The sequence below is a fragment of the Peromyscus eremicus genome, chromosome 16_21 (assembly GCF_949786415.1).
Source record: "Peromyscus eremicus chromosome 16_21, PerEre_H2_v1, whole genome shotgun sequence".
Taxonomy (NCBI): domain Eukaryota; kingdom Metazoa; phylum Chordata; class Mammalia; order Rodentia; family Cricetidae; genus Peromyscus; species Peromyscus eremicus.
The window spans coordinates 60,306,456-60,326,517 of record NC_081432.1 but is presented as its reverse complement, the minus strand read 5'-3'; the positions used below and the strand labels follow the sequence as shown (position 1 = coordinate 60,326,517).

The 20,062-nt window shown below is 49.2% G+C and overlaps 2 protein-coding genes across 2 annotated transcripts; one reads left to right on the top strand and one right to left on the bottom strand.

The window, feature by feature from the left end:
- Positions 1–4,797: 4,797 nt before the first annotated feature.
- On the top strand, positions 4,798–9,633 carry Rpl7l1 (ribosomal protein L7 like 1). The gene is made up of 6 exons (XM_059281680.1): positions 4,798–5,141; positions 5,842–5,950; positions 6,953–7,113; positions 8,111–8,248; positions 9,142–9,251; positions 9,419–9,633. The coding sequence occupies exons 1-6, from the start codon at positions 5,101–5,103 to the stop codon at positions 9,625–9,627; spliced, it is 768 nt and encodes a 255-aa protein (XP_059137663.1). The 5' UTR covers positions 4,798–5,100; the 3' UTR covers positions 9,628–9,633.
- A 3,530-nt stretch (positions 9,634–13,163) lies between these two features.
- Positions 13,164–18,864, bottom strand: C16_21H6orf226 (chromosome 16_21 C6orf226 homolog). Its single transcript, XM_059281439.1, has 2 exons — positions 18,763–18,864; positions 13,164–13,871 (listed from the first exon to the last, which is right to left on the bottom strand). Exons 1-2 carry the CDS (start codon positions 18,862–18,864, stop codon positions 13,479–13,481), a joined length of 495 nt encoding a protein of 164 aa, XP_059137422.1. The 3' UTR covers positions 13,164–13,478.
- Positions 18,865–20,062: the final 1,198 nt, after the last annotated feature.

Here is a 20,062-nt window from a genome sequence, read left to right as displayed (position 1 = left end):
TTACTTGCGTCCTGCTGGTCCAGTTTGGACAGTAACTGTCAGCAGTTGAGGCAAGGGCAGTTTCTTTGCCCACATGGATAGCTTTTGCCATAAAGAAAACAAGCTCCGCCGGGTGGTGGTGGCGCACACCTTTAATCCCAGCACTCAGGAGGCAGAGCCAGGTGGATCTCTGTGAGTTCAAGGCCAGCCTGGGCTACCAAGTGAGTTCCAGGAAAGGCACAAAGCTACACAGAGAAACCCTGTCTCGAAAAACCAAAAAAAAAAAAAAAAAAAAAAGAAAACAAGCTCCATATGGAGTTTCTTCAGTGCCCCTCATCTTCTTTGAGGTAATTAGTGCTGACAGGAGAAGACATGTCTCACTGTCAAGAAAAGTCTAAGTTCTTAAGACATTTTAAATGCCATATTCGGTAGGTCTTTGAAGTGTTTGAATATTACCTATCTATCTGAAATATATCTCTGTATGACCTTGAAAACCTAACATGACTGTAAGTTTGCTATTATAGATGACTATTAATCTGTATTTCTTAATTATATATTACATTTTTAAATGAGCAGCATAAACATAATACCCTAAACAAGAGTAGAAATATACATACAGTATAACAAAATTGACTTTAAATTTGTATCAATTAATCAAAACCCATACCAGTGTAAAATATGTAAGATTAATAGTTGTTTTTTTTTTTGGATTAAAGTAGATTCAATAATCTACCCTTTTATCCTACCATTTCTATATCCCTCCTTTTTCTTTTCAGAACATGATCCTTGAATCTAATTTCTTTGTTTAGCTTTTTTCCTGATCATTATCCATAACAACTTGTAAACAACCCCCCTACACCAAGCCATGAAAACATCTCTTAAAGGAGCCGTGCCTCTGCTCACTGCCAGCAAACAGAGTCCACAGGAGGCTGGCTGGCATCTCTCCTGACTCCACCCTCCTTCTTCCCATCATTCTCAGTTTGACTTTCACCTAACTTCCTGCCCAGCTACTGGCCTGTCAGCTTTTTATTAACCAAAGAGAGTAATGCATATTCATAGTGTAGAAAAGGATTGTTCCACAGCAGATAAATGCTGTAGTACAGTTTACCAGTGACCCCTGTCTCCCATCTGGGGTCCTTAATTAGGATATAATAGATCCCCCATTCTGCATAAAAGGTAGAATGCCTTCCTGAATATGCATCATGTTTCCTACAGGACATAAGAGTAGCCTCCATAAGTCTCTGGCCAACATCAACAGTGATCTCAAGTTTGATCACAGAAAGCATGCATGGGGCCCGGTGTTTTAGAAATCGATTTAAGGGTTGTAGGGATTTGTAGTGCATTCCTGCTGAGCTCCTGGCCTGGCTCCAGAGAGCAGCACCTAGCCCTAATCCTTCCTTTGTTTAGCCACACCTTTTGTTTCTCTTATCGCCCTATGTGAGTCTTGTTTGAGAGTCAAGGATCAGAGAGTCTCCCAGGGATCAAAGGCCTATGCACAACTTGGCTCAGGAAACCCGGAAAACCACAGTACCTGAGAAATCAAGTAATTTGAACTTGGCGTTTGGTCTCTGGGAGCTCCTTTTGGGTTGCTTTGAAGATACGGAAATGACCTGGCTAAACTGTAATTAGAGAGAAATAAAAGTGCCCTAAGCAAGGGGAAAAGGCTTCATTCCTTCGAGGCTGGAACCCCCTACGTCCATGAAAGGCTATATTCATTCTTAAGATGCCTCTGAGTCTTCTTTCCATGGAGCCGCGTGAACCCACACACCCCTGCCACGACACACAGTGACAGGGATAAGTATCTGCCGGACTCCATCTCCTACGGGGTTCAGGTCCCAAAGAGGAAGTGTGGAGTCAGCAAGGGAAGGAGACTGACAATCTGAGGGTGAATCAGGATGGCTGCCTGTTTATTGAAATTAGGCTACACCTTATATACTCTATAATTGCATCACAGTTTAACCACAAGCACTATTGAAGGCAGATTTGATGATTCTGGGGTGAAAGCAGTTGTCAACATCATTACAGCATTTTTCTTGAAGCAAAAAACAGTAAATTTGGGGCTAGAGAGATGGCTCAGAGGTTAAGAACACTGACTGCTCTTCCAGAGGTCCTGAGTTCAATTCCCAGCAACCACATGGTGGCTCACAACCATCTGTAATGAAATCTAGCGCCCTCTTCTGGCCTGCAGGTGTACATGCAGACAGAACACTGTATACACAATAAATAAATAAATCTAGTTTTCTGTGTCTGTCCTCCACCCCCCAAAACCTGCTCCCCCCACGTGCTTTCTTCCAGTAGAGGCCAGAGGAAGGCTTCAGATGTCCAGTCAGCTGAAGTGTGTGTGTGCGTGTGTGTGTGTGTGTGTGTGTGTGTGTGTGTGTGTAAAGGGAATGTATTGGAATTACTTATAGGCTGCAGTCCAACTAATCCAGCAATGACTAGCTGTGAATGGAAAGTCCAAGAATTCAGCAGTTGCTCAGTCCCACAAGGCTGGATGTCTCAGTTGTTCTTCAGTATACACTAGAATCCCAAAGAAGTAGGCTCCAATGCCAGTGAAGGAAGGGATGGGCTAGCAAGGTGAGGACAAGCAGGCAAAGAGCAAAAGCTTCCTTCTTCTATGTCCTTATATAGACTTCCAGCAGAAGATGTGGCCCAGATTAAAGGTGTGTCTTCCTACCTCAAAGGTCCAGACTGGAAGTGGATTCATCCACTTCAAACCAAGCAGAAAATCTCTCACAGGTGTGCCCTCCGTTTCTGGATTATAGTTCATTCCAGATATAGTTGACAACCAACAACAGCCATCACAGGAAGAAAAAGGTTTATTTCCCTCACGGTTCCATATTAACAGTGCATCATCAAAAGTAGTGTGAGCAGGAACTCACGCAGGACAGGAACTGGGAGGCAGGAGCTGATGCAGAGGCCATGAAGGGGTGCTGCTTACTGGCTTGCTCCTCATGGCTTGCTCAGCCTGCTTTCTTTACAACCCAGGCCCACCAGTCCAGGGGTGGCACCACCAACAATGGGCTGGGTCGACCCTCCCCCACTGATCACTAATTTTAAAAATGCCTTACAGCTGGATCTTTTAGAAGCCTTTCTCAACTGAGGCTCCCTCCTCTCTGATGACTCTAGCTTGTGTCACATTGACATAAAACTAGCCAGCACAGCAAACAACCAGGAAAACTTGAAACCCAGTGAGGTGGACCACAAGGAGGATCACACTCTAAGGAAGACGATGGGTGTAGAGATGGGACTGCAGAAGTAACTCTGATGAGGGAGACAGCAGTTCACAATGGAGCGGAATAGTGTTAGGACACGGGAATGACCACTGGGAGTGGAAAATAAAAACAGCCACGGGAGATTTCAGGACCTGAAAACCCATATGGTTGCTTACAGTTGCACAATCTCCCACAATTTTGTCATTCTCTAATAGAGGACAGCTGAAACATCAAGAGCAGAACTTTTGAGAAGGTTAAAAAGAGTAAAATTCCTAAGACTGTTAAGTATCAATGCCACATTCTCACTAACGTGCTGTGTCTTCCCCAGTACTAGCCACATGGTCAGTGCTCAGTGTGGTGGGGATGAGGGAGGGCAGGGAACCTGGAAGGAACCAGTATCTGGATCAGAACGGTGGAGAGGCGGCTTTGCTTTGAGAACATAAATGTCCCATTCAATTAGTGGGGAGTTGTTGGTGACACTGAATTCCTCTTCCCTTGACAATGTCAATATGATAGGATCTAACTTTTATCTACAGAAAGTTACAAAATCCTGTCGTTTTACCTTTGCCCACTGAATGACTTGCAATTTGGTAAGTCTTCTCTTTACAAAGACACATGGTTACGGTACTAAGAGGACTAGCCTCAGGCCACCATCCGTGACAACACTGTTTTACTGCCCCTTTTGATTTTCACATTTGTTTTTGAGACAGGTCTTACTACGTAGAACTGGTTGGCCTTGGACTCACAGGGACCCACCTGCCCCAGCCTGCTGAGTGCTGGGATTAGACAAGTGCCAACATGCCCAGCATCTTTTATTTGTATTTCATGTGTATGCGTGTTCTGCCTGCATGTATGTCTGTGCCGCTGTGTGCCTGGTGCCTGATGCCAGAAGAGGTCATCGGAGCCTTTGGAAATAGTTATAGGTGGTTGGGAGCCACCGTGTGGGTGCTGGAAACTAAACCTGGGTCCTCTAGCCAGTTACTCCCCTTTGATATTCTTCTGGTAATGAGCCCCTGGCGATGGCATTAGCTTTCTGAGTGGGCTAGTTCCTTAGTGTAGGCCAAAATGATGCCCCAAGCCGCAGGAACTTACAATTCCTTGCAGATCCTCACTGTAGTGAGGTGGTGTAGAAGAGACACGGAGGAAATAAGAAAAGTCTTGTGTCCTCAAAGAGCACTCAACCTAGTCAAAGGTGTAGGATAAAGTCTGTGGTGACGGCTTCCAGTGCGGTCAAATAATGCATTGTCCTAGACCATAGCATCAATGAACGCACTGTGCTAGACACGTGGCAATGTGAGCACATTCCGCGAGGCTTACACACGGGAAGGCTCTCAGTGTGCTACACTAGAAATCTCATAGCGCCCTCTAGCGGCTACCGGGGAAATCCTCACACTCCGGGCATGGATGAGGGAGCCGAGGAGCGGAAAGGTAGGGGGCTCAAAAGCTCAGAGGCCGAGACACCACCTTTTTATTCCCCCAAAGCCTCTACAAATAATCCCACCCGAATGTGAGCACCAAGTCGGTCTCTCGAGTCTCCGTGGAGACAAAACAGCATCCCTCTGCACGCCCGCCGTCCTGCCGAGTCCTGGAGAGTCCGTACCGGAAGTGAGGGGCATTGTGGGAAGCGTTTCCTGTTCGCCGCCAAACGGCCGCGTTCCAGACACTACAGCATAACCGAAAAGCGCCACACCTTGATGAATGTCATAGACTCTAGGAAGCTTGGAAGGGATGCGAAGGGAAATGGAACTTTCTGGCTGGATTCAGGGCTAGCAAGACTATTTCTCGGAAGTTCACAGCTGCTAAGGGATCGCAGGCGGCCAGGGTCCTCCAGAGTGGGCGAGAGCGGCGTCTCTATGATCAAGGAGCCATAGAGCAGGCCTCTCTACCCCGCCCAGTCAGACTGCGCATGAGCAGTAGCTGTAGCACCGGAAAGATGGCGGAGGAGGGGTGAGTGTTTGGGTCGTTGAAACTCTCGAACGGGCTTTGAGTATCCGATGCCATCCTGTCTGTCTATGCTCCGGTGATACCACAGGGTGCTTGTGGGGTGCGGAGAGGAGAAAAAGGGGGGACTGAGATGCTGTAGGGCTGGGGGTTGCGGAGCGGCCGCCACGGAGGTTCGGGTATCTGGAGCGACTTTAGAGCCAGCGAGTGAGGAGACTCAGGTTCGGAGGACACAGTGGCTGGGGAGTGCCCGAGGTGGGTTCGCTGGCTGCCGTAAGTGTGCATTTCACACTTCCATACACGTGTGTCGTGTGCTTTGATCAGACAGCCTCCCCATTACATGCCCGTATCCCCGACCTCTTCCTTTAAAGTCTCTCCCCCACGCCACCCCGGCTTTGATTCTCTTCGCCCCAAACTTTTCCGGATTTTACCAGGATTTCCTCGCTGTCAGTGTCTGTGACAGGCTACAGGTGTGGCAGCTCTCCGGACCTGCACGAACCCAGGGACTAAAGGTGTCCTTGTTTTTAAGGCTTTCGGGACGAATGAGCTTTACAGGTCTACGGTGAAGATCGATCAGAAACCACAGGTTTCCGGACGATCTGAAAAAGACTGACGTGTTCCTAAAAGAACAGGATCCTGAATTGGTTTGGAAAGCCATTGAATGTTCATTTCGTAATGTTCCTTGATGTCGATTTTTCCTTATCAGGGAGAGAAAAAAGATCCCTTTGGTTCCGGAAAATCTCCTGAAAAAGCGGAAGGCTTATCAGGCTCTGAAAGCAACCCAGGCAAAGCAGGCCCTTTTGGCAAAGAGGGAGGTAATTCTGGGGAGCAGCGGGTGCGGGATAATGGGGTTTGGAGTGGATGCATTTTATTGAGCATATGTTGAACTAGATTTGTTAGCAGACTTTCTCCGACCCCCAGTTGTTCCCCTAAATAGTGTAGTCCAGGTCTCCATTTAGCAAAGATTGACCTAACATCTTTCTGTGAGCAAAATGCTGGAATAGCATTTAAGGGAAAAGTGAAGACTTTCTGAATTCAAATTAAGTGGTGAAAGACCAAATTTGGCAGGAAAAAAATTTTTTTTTCTTAGGCAGGGCCTCTCTGTGCATCTCTGGCTGGTTTGGAAATCCATGTGACCAGTCTGGCCTCAGACTAGCTGATCAGCCTGCCTCGGCCTCCAGAGTGCTGGGATTAAATTGCTAACTGTGGCATACTAGTAGAATTCCAGCATTCTGAGGGCTTGGGGCAGGAGGGTGGAGAGTTTTAAGGTCAGCTTGGGCTGTATAATGAGAACCTGTCTCAAACCAAAAGTATCCAACAATTTTTAATGTTTATTCTATTTAGAATGATGTGTATATGTGGACTGTGCACAGAGTATATACAAACTTTTTGAGAACAGAAGAAAGACCTATTGTATTTAATGATGCCTAATACGTTGTTGGGTATCGTAAACAAAGTAATTGTTACCAACATATAAACTAATTTACCACAAGCTTTTCTTCATAATATCTAAATTTTCTTAGCTCTACCTTTACTTGGGTTCGTCGTGTTTCCTTATGTAATGGTGAAAGTATTTCTTTCCTTTTCTTTTCTTTTTTTTTTTTTTTTTTTTTTTTTTTGGTGGAGGCAGGGGAGCAGGGTTTCTCTGTCCTGGAACTTTGTAGACCAGGCTGGCCTCACAGAGATCCACCTGCCTTTACTAGACTCCCAGTGCTGGGATCAAAAGTGTGTGCCACCACACGCAGCTAAAAGTGTTTCTTTTTTGTGGCTCCTGGGTTAATTGTGGAAGAGATGGTGATGCCTGTCTTCTGCCTTAGAGGAAATCAAAAGAATTCAGGTTTAAGCGACTGGAATCATTCGTACATGATTCCTGGCGGCAGCAGCGTGACAAGGTGCGTGTCCGGCGACTAGAAGTGAAACCTCGTGCATTGGAAGTACCTGATAAACATTCCTTGGCCTTCGTAATACGCATGGAAAGGTAGGGTACCAGTGTCTTCTCAGAGTCCCTGAGGTGGGTGAACTGTTGGGTTCTCTTTAGATGTCTGTGTAGGGAGGTAGGAGGTAAGCCTAACCTGCTACAGCAGATGGTGCTGGGGTGCTGTTAGGACAACAGGTGGAATAAGGTCTGTCTGTGATGCAGACACTCGGGTGAAGTCGGGATTGTTCGGTGATACTCTTTCTAAAACAGGAACAGCAACTTGACACAGACACAAAAGTAGACAGAGAGTCCAGGTGTGGTGGCACGTGCCTTTAATCCCAGCACTGAATCAGAGAAACAAAAGACAGGAAGGGTTCAGTGTTGCTCGGGGGCATATATCCTGGTGAAGGGTTTGACATTACAGGATATACAGTGCTAGGAAGCAGTGTCCATACTTAGCAGGATTTTGTATTTGTTCCCATCAAATACAGCTGTGTGCTTCTTGATATAAAACCTCTGAGATTTAAGTATTTACAGCTCTGCCCTCTTTTAACCTTCCTGTCCCTGCCCATAATCTCTTTCCTGGATTTGGATTTTCCTTCTTCTGAGGTCAACCTCAGGTCTGCCCTAGAGGCGACAGTCAAAAAGAAATCTGGCTGGGCGGTGGTGGCGCACGCCTTTAATCCCAGCACTTGGGAGGCAGAGCCAAGTGGATCTATGTGAGTTCGAGGCCAGCCTGGGCTACCAAGTGAGTCCCAGGAGAGGTGCAAAGCTACACAGAGAAACCCTGTCTCAAAAAACCAAAAAAAAAAAAAAAAAAAAAAAAAAAAAAAAAAAAAAAGAAAGAAATCTGAATGTGTTCCTTGCTCTTACTACCCACCCATTGAAGTGATACAGGAATTGCTCCACATAATGGGAAAATGATGTTTCCAGTCTGCCTTCCAGTACACTGAGCTCTAAGGTGGATTCTGTGTATCTAGTAAATAGTCGTGTGTCTCAGAATTGCCAGACAGACTAGCATAGACTGGTGTCAGACACTGACGGCTGTTCTCCTCAGGACAGAAGGGGTGAGTCTATTGGTACAGAAGACCATAGCAAAGCTTCGCCTGAAGAAGTTGTTCAGTGGTGTCTTTGTCCATGTCACCCCTCAAAGTGTGAAAATGCTGCGCACAGTGGAGCCTTACGTGACCTGGGGGTGAGTATCGTTCTCCATGTGAATTAATTCCCTTGACTTTGAGTGTTTAAGACACATGGGGTATTGTTCTCCAAGATTGGTGTTGTGTTGGGCATTTTGCTTTGGCCAGTCACCAGAAATAGAGAACCTTGGGGTATGAGGAAGGAAGGCCCAGGGATGCTGCTGATGGTCCCAACAGAATCATTTCAGGGCGTATTCAGTTGTAGATTCAAACTAAGTGAAATGAGTGACAGGTCAACACCTGAAGCCAGGGTACTGCATTGCTTGTGTGAAGTGTGGACTTCACTGAGTGGTGGCTTGCACCTGTAGTCCCAGAACTTGGAAGGCTGAGACAGGGAGGTTGCTGCAGATTCCAGGTCAGCCTGGGCTGTGCTGTAAGACTCTTTCTCAAACCAAATTTAGAACTGAGCATGGTGCCTCCCGCCCAGAATCCTATGCACCAAAGATGGAGACAGGAGGATTGCCGCAAGTTTGAGGCCAGCATAGGCTACAAGAATAAGACCTAGTCTCAAGGAAATATCTAAATGTCTAATTGTATGCTCGGGCCCGCTCTGGGGTTTTCTGTTGGCTGCTGGGTTGGTTTGCTTTTAGCTTACTTGAGTCAGAGTATTGCTGGACAGCCCAAGCTCACTTCAGACTCAGTGTGCAGCCCAGGATCCTCCAGCCTCAGCCTCTCGGGTGCTAGCGTGGCAGGCACGAGCCACTGTGCCTGGTATCCACCCCAGTTTTTCATCCTTCCTGTCAATTATTTCTCCCGAAAATCCAGCTAAAATGTGACTGTGGTTCACTCCCTGGTTGTGGGAAGTTGGGGTGGGAGGGCCCTTTAAATCCTCTCAGCCAGCTGCAGAACTGAGGCCAGTGTAATGCAGGATGCTCTGTTGTGCCTTACATAGATTTCCAAATCTGAAGTCTGTCCGGGAACTCATCTTGAAACGTGGACAAGCAAGGATTAACAATAAGACTGTCGCTCTGACAGACAACACAGTGATTGAGGAGCACCTGGGTGAGTGCAGCTGTGGGGTCAGCTGGGTAGACAGCCAGGTGTTGGCAGCTGTGGTTTGGGGTCCAGGGCATACATATCATTGGCCCTGCAGTCCCAGTTGCCATGTGGGCACTTCCTGTATTCTGGCTAGATGATGGACAGAGGAATCGATGCCCTTCTCTTCTCAGGGAGATATGGTGTCATTTGCCTGGAAGACCTCATCCATGAAATCGCCTTCCCGGGGAAGCATTTCCAGGAGATCTCCTCATTCTTGTGCCCTTTCCACCTCTCCGTGGCCCGGCATGCTACCAAGAACAGAGTGGGGTTCCTCAAGGAGATGGGTTCTCCTGGCTATCGGGGTGAACGCATCAATCAGCTCATCCGCCAGCTGAACTAGACTGGGACCAGGTGAGGCTGTGCTGCAGACCCACCCCCCCCACCCCTCCACCCCACCCCACCCCCGTGTGCGTGCATGTGCGTGCGTGCAGTTCAATGCTCATGTGGAGGTCAGGGACAGCTTGGGGTGGGGGTTGGTTCTCTCCTCCCATATTGGTTCCAAGGATCAAAGTTGAGTAGTTCGGTCTTGGTAGCAAATCGTCTTTCTTACTAAGCCATCTTGTCAGCCCCTGGTCTGACTTTTCATGGGTCATGCTTGTCCATTGAAAGTCCCTCTGTGAGCTGGAGGTATGGTTAGTGGTCGAGAACTAACTACAGATGCAAGTTCTTAGTCCCTAGCATTGCTAGAAGAGTTCTTCCTGTGTGTGCTGGTACTTGAGAGTCCTGTTAAGATGGGAACAAGCATGCTGACCTGTGGAGAAGCGTCAACACCTGATGAGGCTGTCCCTGTTAGGTTACAGGCTAGAAAACACCTGTGTTGCTGTGGACATTTAGCCTGCAGTGGAGGAGGAATCCCATCAAAAACTACTGTGAGGAAGAATTTGAGGACTAGTTGGCTGTGGTGATGAGAGGACCTCACCCTGGGGTACTTGTGTCACTGCTGTCCTTGCTCTCAGTCCAGGTTGTGGTGTTGATGCAGCTGTTTTCCTCCTTAGGATTCCCAGAAGCACCGTGCACTGGAAGAGTGCTTTTGTATCTCAGATGACCAAGTATCTTCAGAGAAGATGATTTCTGCCTTCACACACTGGAGGAAGAAGCCGGGAGAAAGACAGCGGGGTCGGAGCATTGTGAACCTTAGCACAGCCCAGTTCCATGGAAGGGGGCTGCCCTGCTTCGGCCTGCCTGCTGTCTTGGTGGGCACATAGTCCAAACGTCCTTCCCACCGCCTCAGACTAAAGCGATGGACCAGACCAGGGGATACCTGAGTTTGCAAGGAAGAGTCTTGGTTTTTACTTTTAATTTATTGTTTAGGACAGGGTCTCACTGTGTACAATCCTGGCTGGCTTTAAACTCCTTAGTAATTCTCCTGCCTCATCCTCCTAGGTGCTGAGATTACAGGTGTGTGCACCCCCAGCCTGGGAGCTTACTCCTCGGACATGAAATGTGGTTAGGAAGTGACGAAAGCGGCATGCGGTCTTGTGCTGTGAGGTCATGGTGTGATGTCAGTGTCAGCTTTGGTCAGGCTTGCCTGTCCTGAGTTGGTGTGGTGCCGTTTGAACCCTGACCCGCTGTTTAAGATGGGGGTTGTCTACGCTAGGAAGACACATGCCTCATAACCATACACACACTCCCACTGTGCTCGGGACTCCATGGTGCTGACACGCCCTCTTGGCCCCTGTGCCTCTCGTGAGGACAGCCTGCTTTTATGAGCATTGATCTAGCATTCTGTGCTAAAAGAGACTAGAAGTTTAGTCTTGGTTGTTTCCTAGTGATAAACTGGGCCTTGTGTTAATCCCAGTGCTTGGGAGACAGAGGCAGCAGAGATCCTGAGTCCTGCTCTAGAGTTCCAGGACACCCAGGGCCACACACACAAACAGCTCAAACAAAAATGTATCCAGGAATTGCCCATTAAATTTCCCCCTGGCTTTCAGGATGGCCTTGGAAATTCCCCTGTCAGCCTTTCCTTAAAACCCACACCAGGTGGTGGCGCACGCCTTTAATCCCAGCACTCGGGAGGCAGAAACAGGCAGATCTCTGAGTTCGAGGCCAGCCTGCTCTACAGAGTGAGATCCAGGACAGGCAACAAAACTACACAGAAAAACCTGTCTCCAAAAAAAAAAAAAAAAACCACATACCAGGGGTCCACTTTCTTAACTATTCCCATGAGATTTCCTGTAACCTTGGCTCACTGTGAAGCAGAGTTAGAAATAATGACAAGAGCCAAAGCTGGGTGCTGGTAGCACATGCCATTAATTCCAGCACTTGGGAGGCAGAGATAGGCAGATTTCTGAATTCATTCCCAGCCTGGTGTACAGAGCAAGTTACAGGACAGCTAAGGATATATAGTGAGACCCTTTCTCAAGGGGGAAAAGGAAAGAAAAATTTAACAGTGCCTCAGAACATGCCAGTTACAAGGTTAGTGGATTCCAGAATCTTTCAGAGGTCAGTAACTGCTGTTGTAGAGCATTGGGAGATGAGGTAACCAAAAATGCCTTGCAGTCACGGAGAACGCTCGTGGGTACCATGCTAAATGAGGGACCCCTAGGGGTTGTCAGAGTGCTTCCCTAATATGTGGGAGGCCCTTGATCTAAGATAAGGGGCATGGTTTCCTTTTCTGGCCTGAAAAGTGGAGCTAATATCTTCCTGGGTGTCTGCTTGCTTAGAATTTAAAACAAGTTTTAAAATAATTGTAAGTAAAAGTTTATTTTTAGATGTATTGTGTGTGAGTATGTACCATGCGTGCGGCCCAGAGCAGCCAGAAAATGTGTGGTGTCCTAGAGCTGGAGTTAAGGGCCAAATGAAAGCTCGAAGGTGCTGGGAGGACTCCAGGTCCTCTGCAAAAGCAGCGAGGGCCTTTAACAGGTGTCTCCAACCCCAGAGTTAAAGTGTATTTAGGGCCTTGGGTGATTGTGCTTGCCAAGTGGATGGATCTTCATGGGTTCAAGGCTACCTTGATTACACACAAGTTTCAGGCCAGCCAGGGTTAGGAAGTGAGTCTGCCTCAAGTGACTGGGCGGTGGTGGAACACACCTTTAATCCAAGCAGAGAGAGGCAGGCAGATCGTTGTGAGCTGGAGGCCAGCCTGGGCTACACAGTGAGTTCCAGGAAAGGCTCCAAAACTACACAGAGAAACTCTGTCTCACAAAAAAAAAAAAAAAAAAAAAAAAAAACCCACGTGATGATCCCCTCTAACTTACCATGACTTAACACCTCCCAAGCAAGTTGTAGGATTCTAAATTGTCCAGTCTATTTTAGTCACTAAACTACATGGGTAGACTTAATACCGCCATTCAGGTCTGTTTTTTAGAGAGTGCAGTGAGCCACTGGACCTGTTGGAAAGACTGCACGCCTGTAATCCCAGCACTCAGCAGGCAGAGGCCGGCAGATCTCTTGAGTTCAAGGCCAGGCAGGGGTATGTAGAGAGACTGGGTCTTAAAACAAGATTTCAGGGAGTCCAAGCATAGCTCAGTGACTTAAGACCTGTTCAGCCCGCCCCAGCCCCCATCTGGCGCCGAGCACTGTTACACACGTCTTAGCATTGGTGCTGTAATTCCCAGCACTCCTGTTCCAGCTGTGGAGACGGCTCCGTAGCTAAGGCACCTGCTGCCAAGCCACAGCTTGGTTCTGGGACCTGCATCGTGGGAGGAGTTGGTTCCAAGAACCAGGATTTCTCGGGTTTTACTGCCGCTCAGCTTTTAATGAAACGGGCCAGGCGGTAGTGGCGCACACTGTTAATCCCGGCACTCAGAGGCGGCCAGCCTGGACAGCCAGAGCTACAGAGAAAACCTGTCTCAAAAAATAAGGATTTCACTTGCTGCATCATTCCAGAACCGAGTTCTATCATCAAACCCAAACAACTGCAAAATTAGAAATTACTTGGCTCTCAGGTTTACTTTATCAGTATCATCAGAAGGTGGCCCAGGAGGTTACTGGGACAAGTGAAACAGACGGAAGGTGGTAAAACAGGCTTTTTCAATTACACGGACGGACTAGAACACAGTATGCAGTTGAAATTCAGCGTCCAAACCCAAAATTCCTGGGCAACGTTGAGTCTCCCGGGAAGACTGGGTCCGGTTGAGACAGGTCAGCGCAGATGCAGAAAGATGAGTAAGGGTGGCAGCTGTCCAGACTCTCAGGTTCTTGCAGGACCCGGTCCCGCCCTCCGGATCTCGGCTGTAAAAGCCCTCGAGCTCAGGCATCTGCCGGGCCTCGGCCGAGCTGGGCCGCTGGGCTGAGCCAGGCCGGCTCCCCGACGGTCGGGGACTGCGTGCGCACGTCTAGGGCGGCGGTGCGGGCCGATGCGGCCGAGCCCGCGTCCTCCCAGGGCTTGGGCCTCCGCGGGAGCAGCGACGCCGTGGGTTCGCCGTGGATCGCAGTGATGTGGCGTTTCTCCAGACCCGGGAGCTCCTGGCCCTTCTGGACCAGCTGCAGGAGCTGCGCCAGGGTCACCGAAGCCGGAACCGGCTCGGCAGACGCCAGTGCTCCGCTCGGACTGTCCACACGGCCCCGCACCTCCATGTCCCGCCACCAGTCCACCCCCGGGACCCGTCCGCGAGCACTTCCGGGCGGTGTGGGAGCAACCACCTTCGCGGGAAGGGGAGGGGAAACCTCAGAGCGTACCAAACGGTCTAGCCCGGGTTGACCTCCAGAACACGAGCTGTTCCTGCTGAAGCTGCAGGCTCGGTTAACCCCCAGCGCTCATCCCACTATGTGGGATGTGCTTAGAAGAAATTATAAAAGAAAAAAAAAAGTGACGAGTCAAAAAGTAAAGTTTTATGCCCTCTGGGACAAGTGTGCGGAAGCAGAGCTGCAAAAACGCTTCCCGTCTTCACGTGCAGCCGCGCGCACAGGCTGCGGCAGGACCCGCTGAGTCGTCGTCGTTGTTTTTGAGACCCGGCCTCGCTCTGTGGTCCAGGCTGTGATTCTGTCTGCTTCTCCCGAGCTGGAGCACTCTCTCCATACCTCTTTTGTTAACTGTGTACTAAGCATCACATCGCAGGGTTTTGTTTGTTCTTGGCGCTGTTGGGTGTTTTGTGGCCTGTTTTGGTTTTGAGTCAAGGGCTCTCGCCATCTTCCACAGTGTCTGCTGAGCTATACCTCCTGGCTCCGATGTTCAGGTTTCTGAAGTTGTCAAAGCTAGCCTGAACAGAATGCAGTGACCCATGCCTGTAATACCGTATGCTAGGGCTGTGGAGCCAGCCTGGGCTACATACTGAAAGAGGTAAATAAATAATAGTAAACAGCTTAACCTGGCACACCCCAGAAATCAGTAAGTAATGCGTAATGGGCGTAATTTAAAAAGGACGCAGCGTGTTTACCCTCACTGTAAGCAACCCCATGAAACTCACTAAGTGAAAAACAAAAAGGAGTGAGATGGTTCAGCAGGTAGGACTGCAACTTTATCCCTGGCCCATGGTTTTTTCAAGGTCTATATAGCCAAGGCTGGCCTCGAACTCACGATATAGTCTTGATTTTTTTTTTTTAATGTATGTGTATGGGGGGGCGTGAGGACACACAGTGTACATGCATATGGAGGTAGATATCAGGAATCATTCTAGATCATTCTTCCACCTATTTAATGAAGTAGAACCTCTCAATCAAACCTAGAGTCTGCTGGTACGGCTAGTCTCTTTAGCCTGTTTGCTCTGGGGAGCCCATGTGTCTTAGTTAGGGTTTCTATCACTCTGACCAAACAACACGACCAAAACACAGGTTTGTTCAGCTTACACTTCCACATTGCTATTCATCACTGAAGGAAGTCAGGACAGGAACTCAAACAGGGCAGGATCCTGGAGGCAGGAGCTGGTGCAGAGGCCGTGGGAAGAGCTGCTTACTGGCTTGCTCAGCCTGCTTTCTTATAGAACCCAGGGCCACCTGTCCAGAGATGGCACCACCCACCATGGGCTGGCCCTCCCCTATTGATCAATAACTGAGAAAATGCCTTATAGCTGGATCTCATGGAGGCATTTCCTCAGCTGAGGCTCCTTCCTCTGACGACTCTAGCTTGTGTCAAGTTGACACAAAACCTTGATGGATAGCCTGTGCTCAATGCCAAGGGCTGGCCTACAGGTCTCTGGCCTGGAGATACCACAGCCTGCCAGGAACAAAAGTCATGGGACTAAGGGCTTATGACAACATCCTCTACGTGTAGTTTTCACACAAATAACATGGTGTGGCACATGATGATGTGATGTCCATGTTACCTGCCAGGTGAAATAAGGAGTCTGTGAATGATAGAGACTTTCAAGTGTATTTGGTCCAAGCCTGGGTCCAGTTCCCACCTTGGCACTGTGAAACTTTGGGGCCAATTCTTTTATTTATCTCTGCTGCAGGCTTTCTGCCACCCAATTGCCCTGTTCCCAAGATACCTCTGCTGGTTAGCTAGGATCCAAGGGCTGCTTGATGAGGCCATTATCTTTTTAATTTTTCCCTTTATTTTCGTTTTATGTGCATCTGTCTGTGCACCACATGCATGCAGTGCCCGCAACAGCCAAAAGAGGGCGACAGAGTCCTTGGTTGTTAGCCATCATGTGGGTGCTGGGACTTGAACTCTGGTCTTCTGGAAGAACAGCCAATGTTCTTATCCACTGAGCCATCTTTCCAGCCCTGAGAGCCATTATTAAGGATCCTCAGTGATCTCTCCTGTGGCCCCTACAGGCCCTCTTTAAATCCTACTTCACCCAACTTCTTGGACCTAACACCCTCACTTGGTTCAGTAGGCTCCCTTGCCTTCTGGCTTGGGGTCTGACAAGGAGGTGGGAGAGAGACAGCAGGAGGAGGAGAAGGCCAGCAACACGTTTCTTTGTTTCCCCTTTTCAGGAGGATCACATTGGCGGCAGCCCCTCCACACCGCTCTGATTTGAGGGCCCTGACACTGTTCCCAATGTACACATGACTCCCTCATGTGTACACTGCCTCTGGGAATTGCCTTGTCTTTGTCCACATCTGTCAGTGGACTCTGCTAAAACCTCCTTAGGTTTTCCAGTGTCTTGTGTCACTTTCGTGTCTTTCCTCACCAACACTAGACGTGGTTCCTCCAGGGCAGACCTGAGACAGGGCATGGGGGGTGGGGGGTTAGGGTTGGACCTCCCACGTTTCAGAAGGGGACAAGCATGTGACTGATGATCTCATTCTTTGTAAGGAAAGAGGGGTCAGGTGATGGGACTGGTTCTGCATGGCCACGCTGCTTGTTCTGGTGTTCACGGGGGACGCACAAGGGGTCCCCAACATCTGCCGGCATGTAAGGATGCACCCAGAGCATCTTGATGGCAGCTGGGAATGGCACCCTGGCTGAAGGCTGGCCTTGAGATGTCACTATAAGATCACCAAGTTCACCAAGTTCCAGTTCTGATTAAATGCTCAGCCCTTCCAGGAGCCGCCCACCCCCCTTCTTTTTAGAGGAGCTCATTTTATAGCCCAGGATGCCTTAAACTTGCCAACCTCCCACCTAAGTCTCCAGTCCTGGGATTCTGGCATGAACTCCCACACCTGGCCTCCCAGATCTCATTTGCAAAAGTCAGAAAGGTAAGTCAGTGAGGGAGGGGCCCTGAGATGGGTCAGAGACTTCACATGTCTGTATCCACATAGCTACATCTGCGTCCTAGATCTAGATAGACATGTTGCACAGTGGCAAAAAACGAGACCCTACTCCAACAATGTGGAAAGAACTAACTCTGGGTATAAGTTGTCCTCTGGCTTCCACACATGTGTTGTCATATGTGTATGCACACACACATATACACACATACATGCACACACACATACATGCACATACAAACATAAATGCACACACACACACACACACACACACACACACACACACACACAAACTCAGATGGAGCTGTAGTTGACTTGATAGAGCGTTAGTGTGCATAAAGCCGAGTTCCACTCCCAACACCATCTAAACCAGGCACAGCAGTGTCTTCCTGTAATTCTAGCACTTGGGAGATGGAGGCAGGAGGGTCAGAAGTTCAAGTTACAGGGCAGCCTGGGCTCCATGAGACCCTGTCTCCAAGGGAGGAGGTGGGGGGGAGAACACAAGACCCTTGGAATGCTAGGTTATCCAAGTTCATTTCATGGATGCCCAGCCAAGATTTGGGATTTAATATGTTGGCTCAGCACCTGGGAAGGGCACTAGTAATCTGTTGTTTGGTTAATTAAAGCCGTAAAGATTTAATAGCAGCCCACAGTTAAGAAGCTTGAAATGCTAGAACTGCCCTGGCACCCTGGAGAAGGAATCAGAATTTTTTGGCGATGAGAATGGTGGACTGGGAGGACTTTAGTCCTAGCCACACATCGGAAGAGTCCAGAAAACATTCCCCTGACTAAGTCATCAAGAAATGTAGGGGTGAGCCACATGTGGGGGCTCATGCTTGTGATCCTAGGTTGAGGCAGGAGAATAGTAGTCTAAGGCCAGCCTGGGCTACATAGCAAGATGTCTCAAGGGGGGTCGATGGAGGGAGGGAGGGAGGGAGGAGGGGGAGGAAGGAGCCTGAAGAGATGGCTCAGAGGTAAAGCATCTGCCCAGCAAGCATGAGGACTGAGTTTGAATCCCTAGGATCCTCCTAAAAGTTGGGTGTGGCAGCATGTGTCCAGATTCCTGGTGACCCTAGGCAAGATGGGAGGTGGAAACAGGCGAATCACGGAAGCTTGTGGAGCCAGCTTGGAGCAACAAAAGAGAGACCCTGTCTCAAACAAGGTGGAAGGCGAGGGTGGACACCTAGAGTTGTCTCCTGACTCCATATATGTTCTGTGCAAGCAGGAACCCTCACTCACACACGTATGTGCACACATGTACACACATTCATCATATGTGTACATAGGCAATATACATCACACAAAAGAAGAGGGAAGGGGAGGGCAATCGGCATCCTGGCCTCGCTCTGAAGACGAGTCTCCAGTCAGGTCAGCAGCACTGGACTCCCTGGTTGGAACAAAGTTAACGTCATCCTGGCCATGTGGAAGCCAAAGACAGGTAGAGGGTCTGCCTAGCACACCTGAGCACCTTCGTGGCTTGCTAGAATAAATACCCTCGGGGATGTAGCTTGGTTTTCCTCAGCCTGGGTTCCTCAGCTGGAAACAGGCAGTTAAGGCCCTGGGCAGGGGTTGTCAGCTGTCTGGGTCTCATTGCCAACCTGCAAGTGACAGGCTTATGCTGGTGTGCCCTGGGCGAAGATCTTGAGAGCAGCGAGACTTTGAGGCCAGGGAGAGCTGGGGCCTCAGGAGAGAGAAAACAGATGTGAGCACGACAGGCAGGGGAAGCCAGTCCAAGAGGGAGGAAGCAGCTGGGCCGGGCAGGGGGTCGCCAAACCAGCCCACCTTTCTGTCCCCTGAAGGCATCCGCAGGGGCCTCTCCCGTGTGCACTGTGGTCGCAGGGCCAGGGCAGCACTCCCCCCAGGCTGGAGAACGCAGAGGCAGAGTCGTTAGGGACACCTGCCACCCATCCTCCCAGGGGGGAAGCCACCACGGCTGCACCTGGGCACCGCAGGGCCTGGGAACCCGGTGGAACGCGGTGGAACCCGCCGCACCCAAGGCCAGCACCTGCGCAGGCCCAGGAGAGGGCAGGCAAGCGGCCATTACAACTGCCCTTGCGGCACAATGGCACAGGTCGGGTGAGGCTGGCACAAGGGTAAAGAGGAGGAAGAAATACAGCTCTGCACAGAACAGACACCAGCGTGTAATAAGGAGCCTTCAAGGGTCGGGAAGTGCTGTTCTGCGAGTAATTAGGGGTAATTAATTAGTTTTTTTGCAAAACCTGTGTGCTTTACCCAAGCCAAAATTATCTCCTATCAGGGAGAGAAGGTGGAGTGGGTGAGACTGAACTAAGCGCTCTCCAATAAAGACAGTTTTTGTTTTTGTTTTTGTTTTCCTTTCGTTTTTTGAGGCAGGGTCTCAGGCTGCAGTCATGACTGGCCTGGAACCCTCTGGCACACTGCGGTAGCACAAACTCCCACCCTGTGCTCAGCTCCAGTGGAAAGCAGAATTGAGAAGATATCAATTCTCTAGCAGGGGAGGGCTTTCTGGGTTTAAAATCTGTTTACTGATCAAAAAAAAAAAAAAAAACCTACAGATTTGAAAGAAGTGGGCAGGCATGCCAGCATTCTGGAGGTGGTAGCCTGTGGATCAGAGTTCAAGGCTGGTGTGGGACCCTTTTTTCTTCTTTTCTCTTTCTCTACCTTTGTTTTCTTTTTTCTTTCTTTCTTTTTTTTTTCAATACAGGGTTTCTCTCGCTGTGTAACAGCCCTGGCTGTCCTGGAACTCGCTCTGTAGACCAGGCTGGCCTTGAACTCACAGAGATCTACCTGCCTCTGCCTCCTGATTGCTGGGATTAAAGGCATGCGCCACCACATTCCGACAAAAGACCTTTTCTAAATAGATAAGGCTCCGTGTTACCAACTATTAGGAAAATGCAGCAAAATCATTCTAATGGCGCCAGCCCTGAGGTCCCCAGCCCTGAGGTCCCCAGCCCTGAGGTCCCCAGCCCTGAGGTCCCCAGACCTTAGGTCCCCAGACCTTAGACAGCTGAGGTCTCCATGATGGAAGAGCCATGGTAAATTCAGCATGTAGACAGCAGCACCTGCAAAATGAAAACAAAAGGCCTACTCCATCCAAGTCCACAGTTCTGGGAAAGTCTCCAATGGACTAACCTTGCTTTTGGCTTCTGTAGTTCCTTTTCTGGCTAGTTGTGCTTGTTAACTGAAGTATGTCAACCCAGAACATGTTTTTTTGTGCTTAAAAGCTCGCCTCGAGAAAGACTCACCATTACACTGGGATC

Excerpts from the sequence above, each read along its gene's own strand:
- Rpl7l1 (XM_059281680.1), top strand. The coding sequence starts at position 5,101 with ATGAGCAGTAGCTGTAGCACCGGAAAGATGGCGGAGGAGGG. Across the intron at positions 5,951-6,952 it reads CCCTTTTGGCAAAGAGGGAG|AGGAAATCAAAAGAATTCAG; the intron begins GTAATTCTGGGG and ends CTTCTGCCTTAG. Across the intron at positions 8,249-9,141 it reads GAGCCTTACGTGACCTGGGG|ATTTCCAAATCTGAAGTCTG; the intron begins GTGAGTATCGTT and ends TGCCTTACATAG.
- C16_21H6orf226 (XM_059281439.1), bottom strand. The coding sequence starts at position 18,864 with ATGGCCGCTTGCCTGCCCTCTCCTGGGCCTGCGCAGGTGCTGGCCTTG. Across the intron at positions 13,872-18,762 it reads CCAGGCCCTGCGGTGCCCAG|GTGGTTGCTCCCACACCGCC; the intron begins GTGCAGCCGTGG and ends CTTCCCGCGAAG.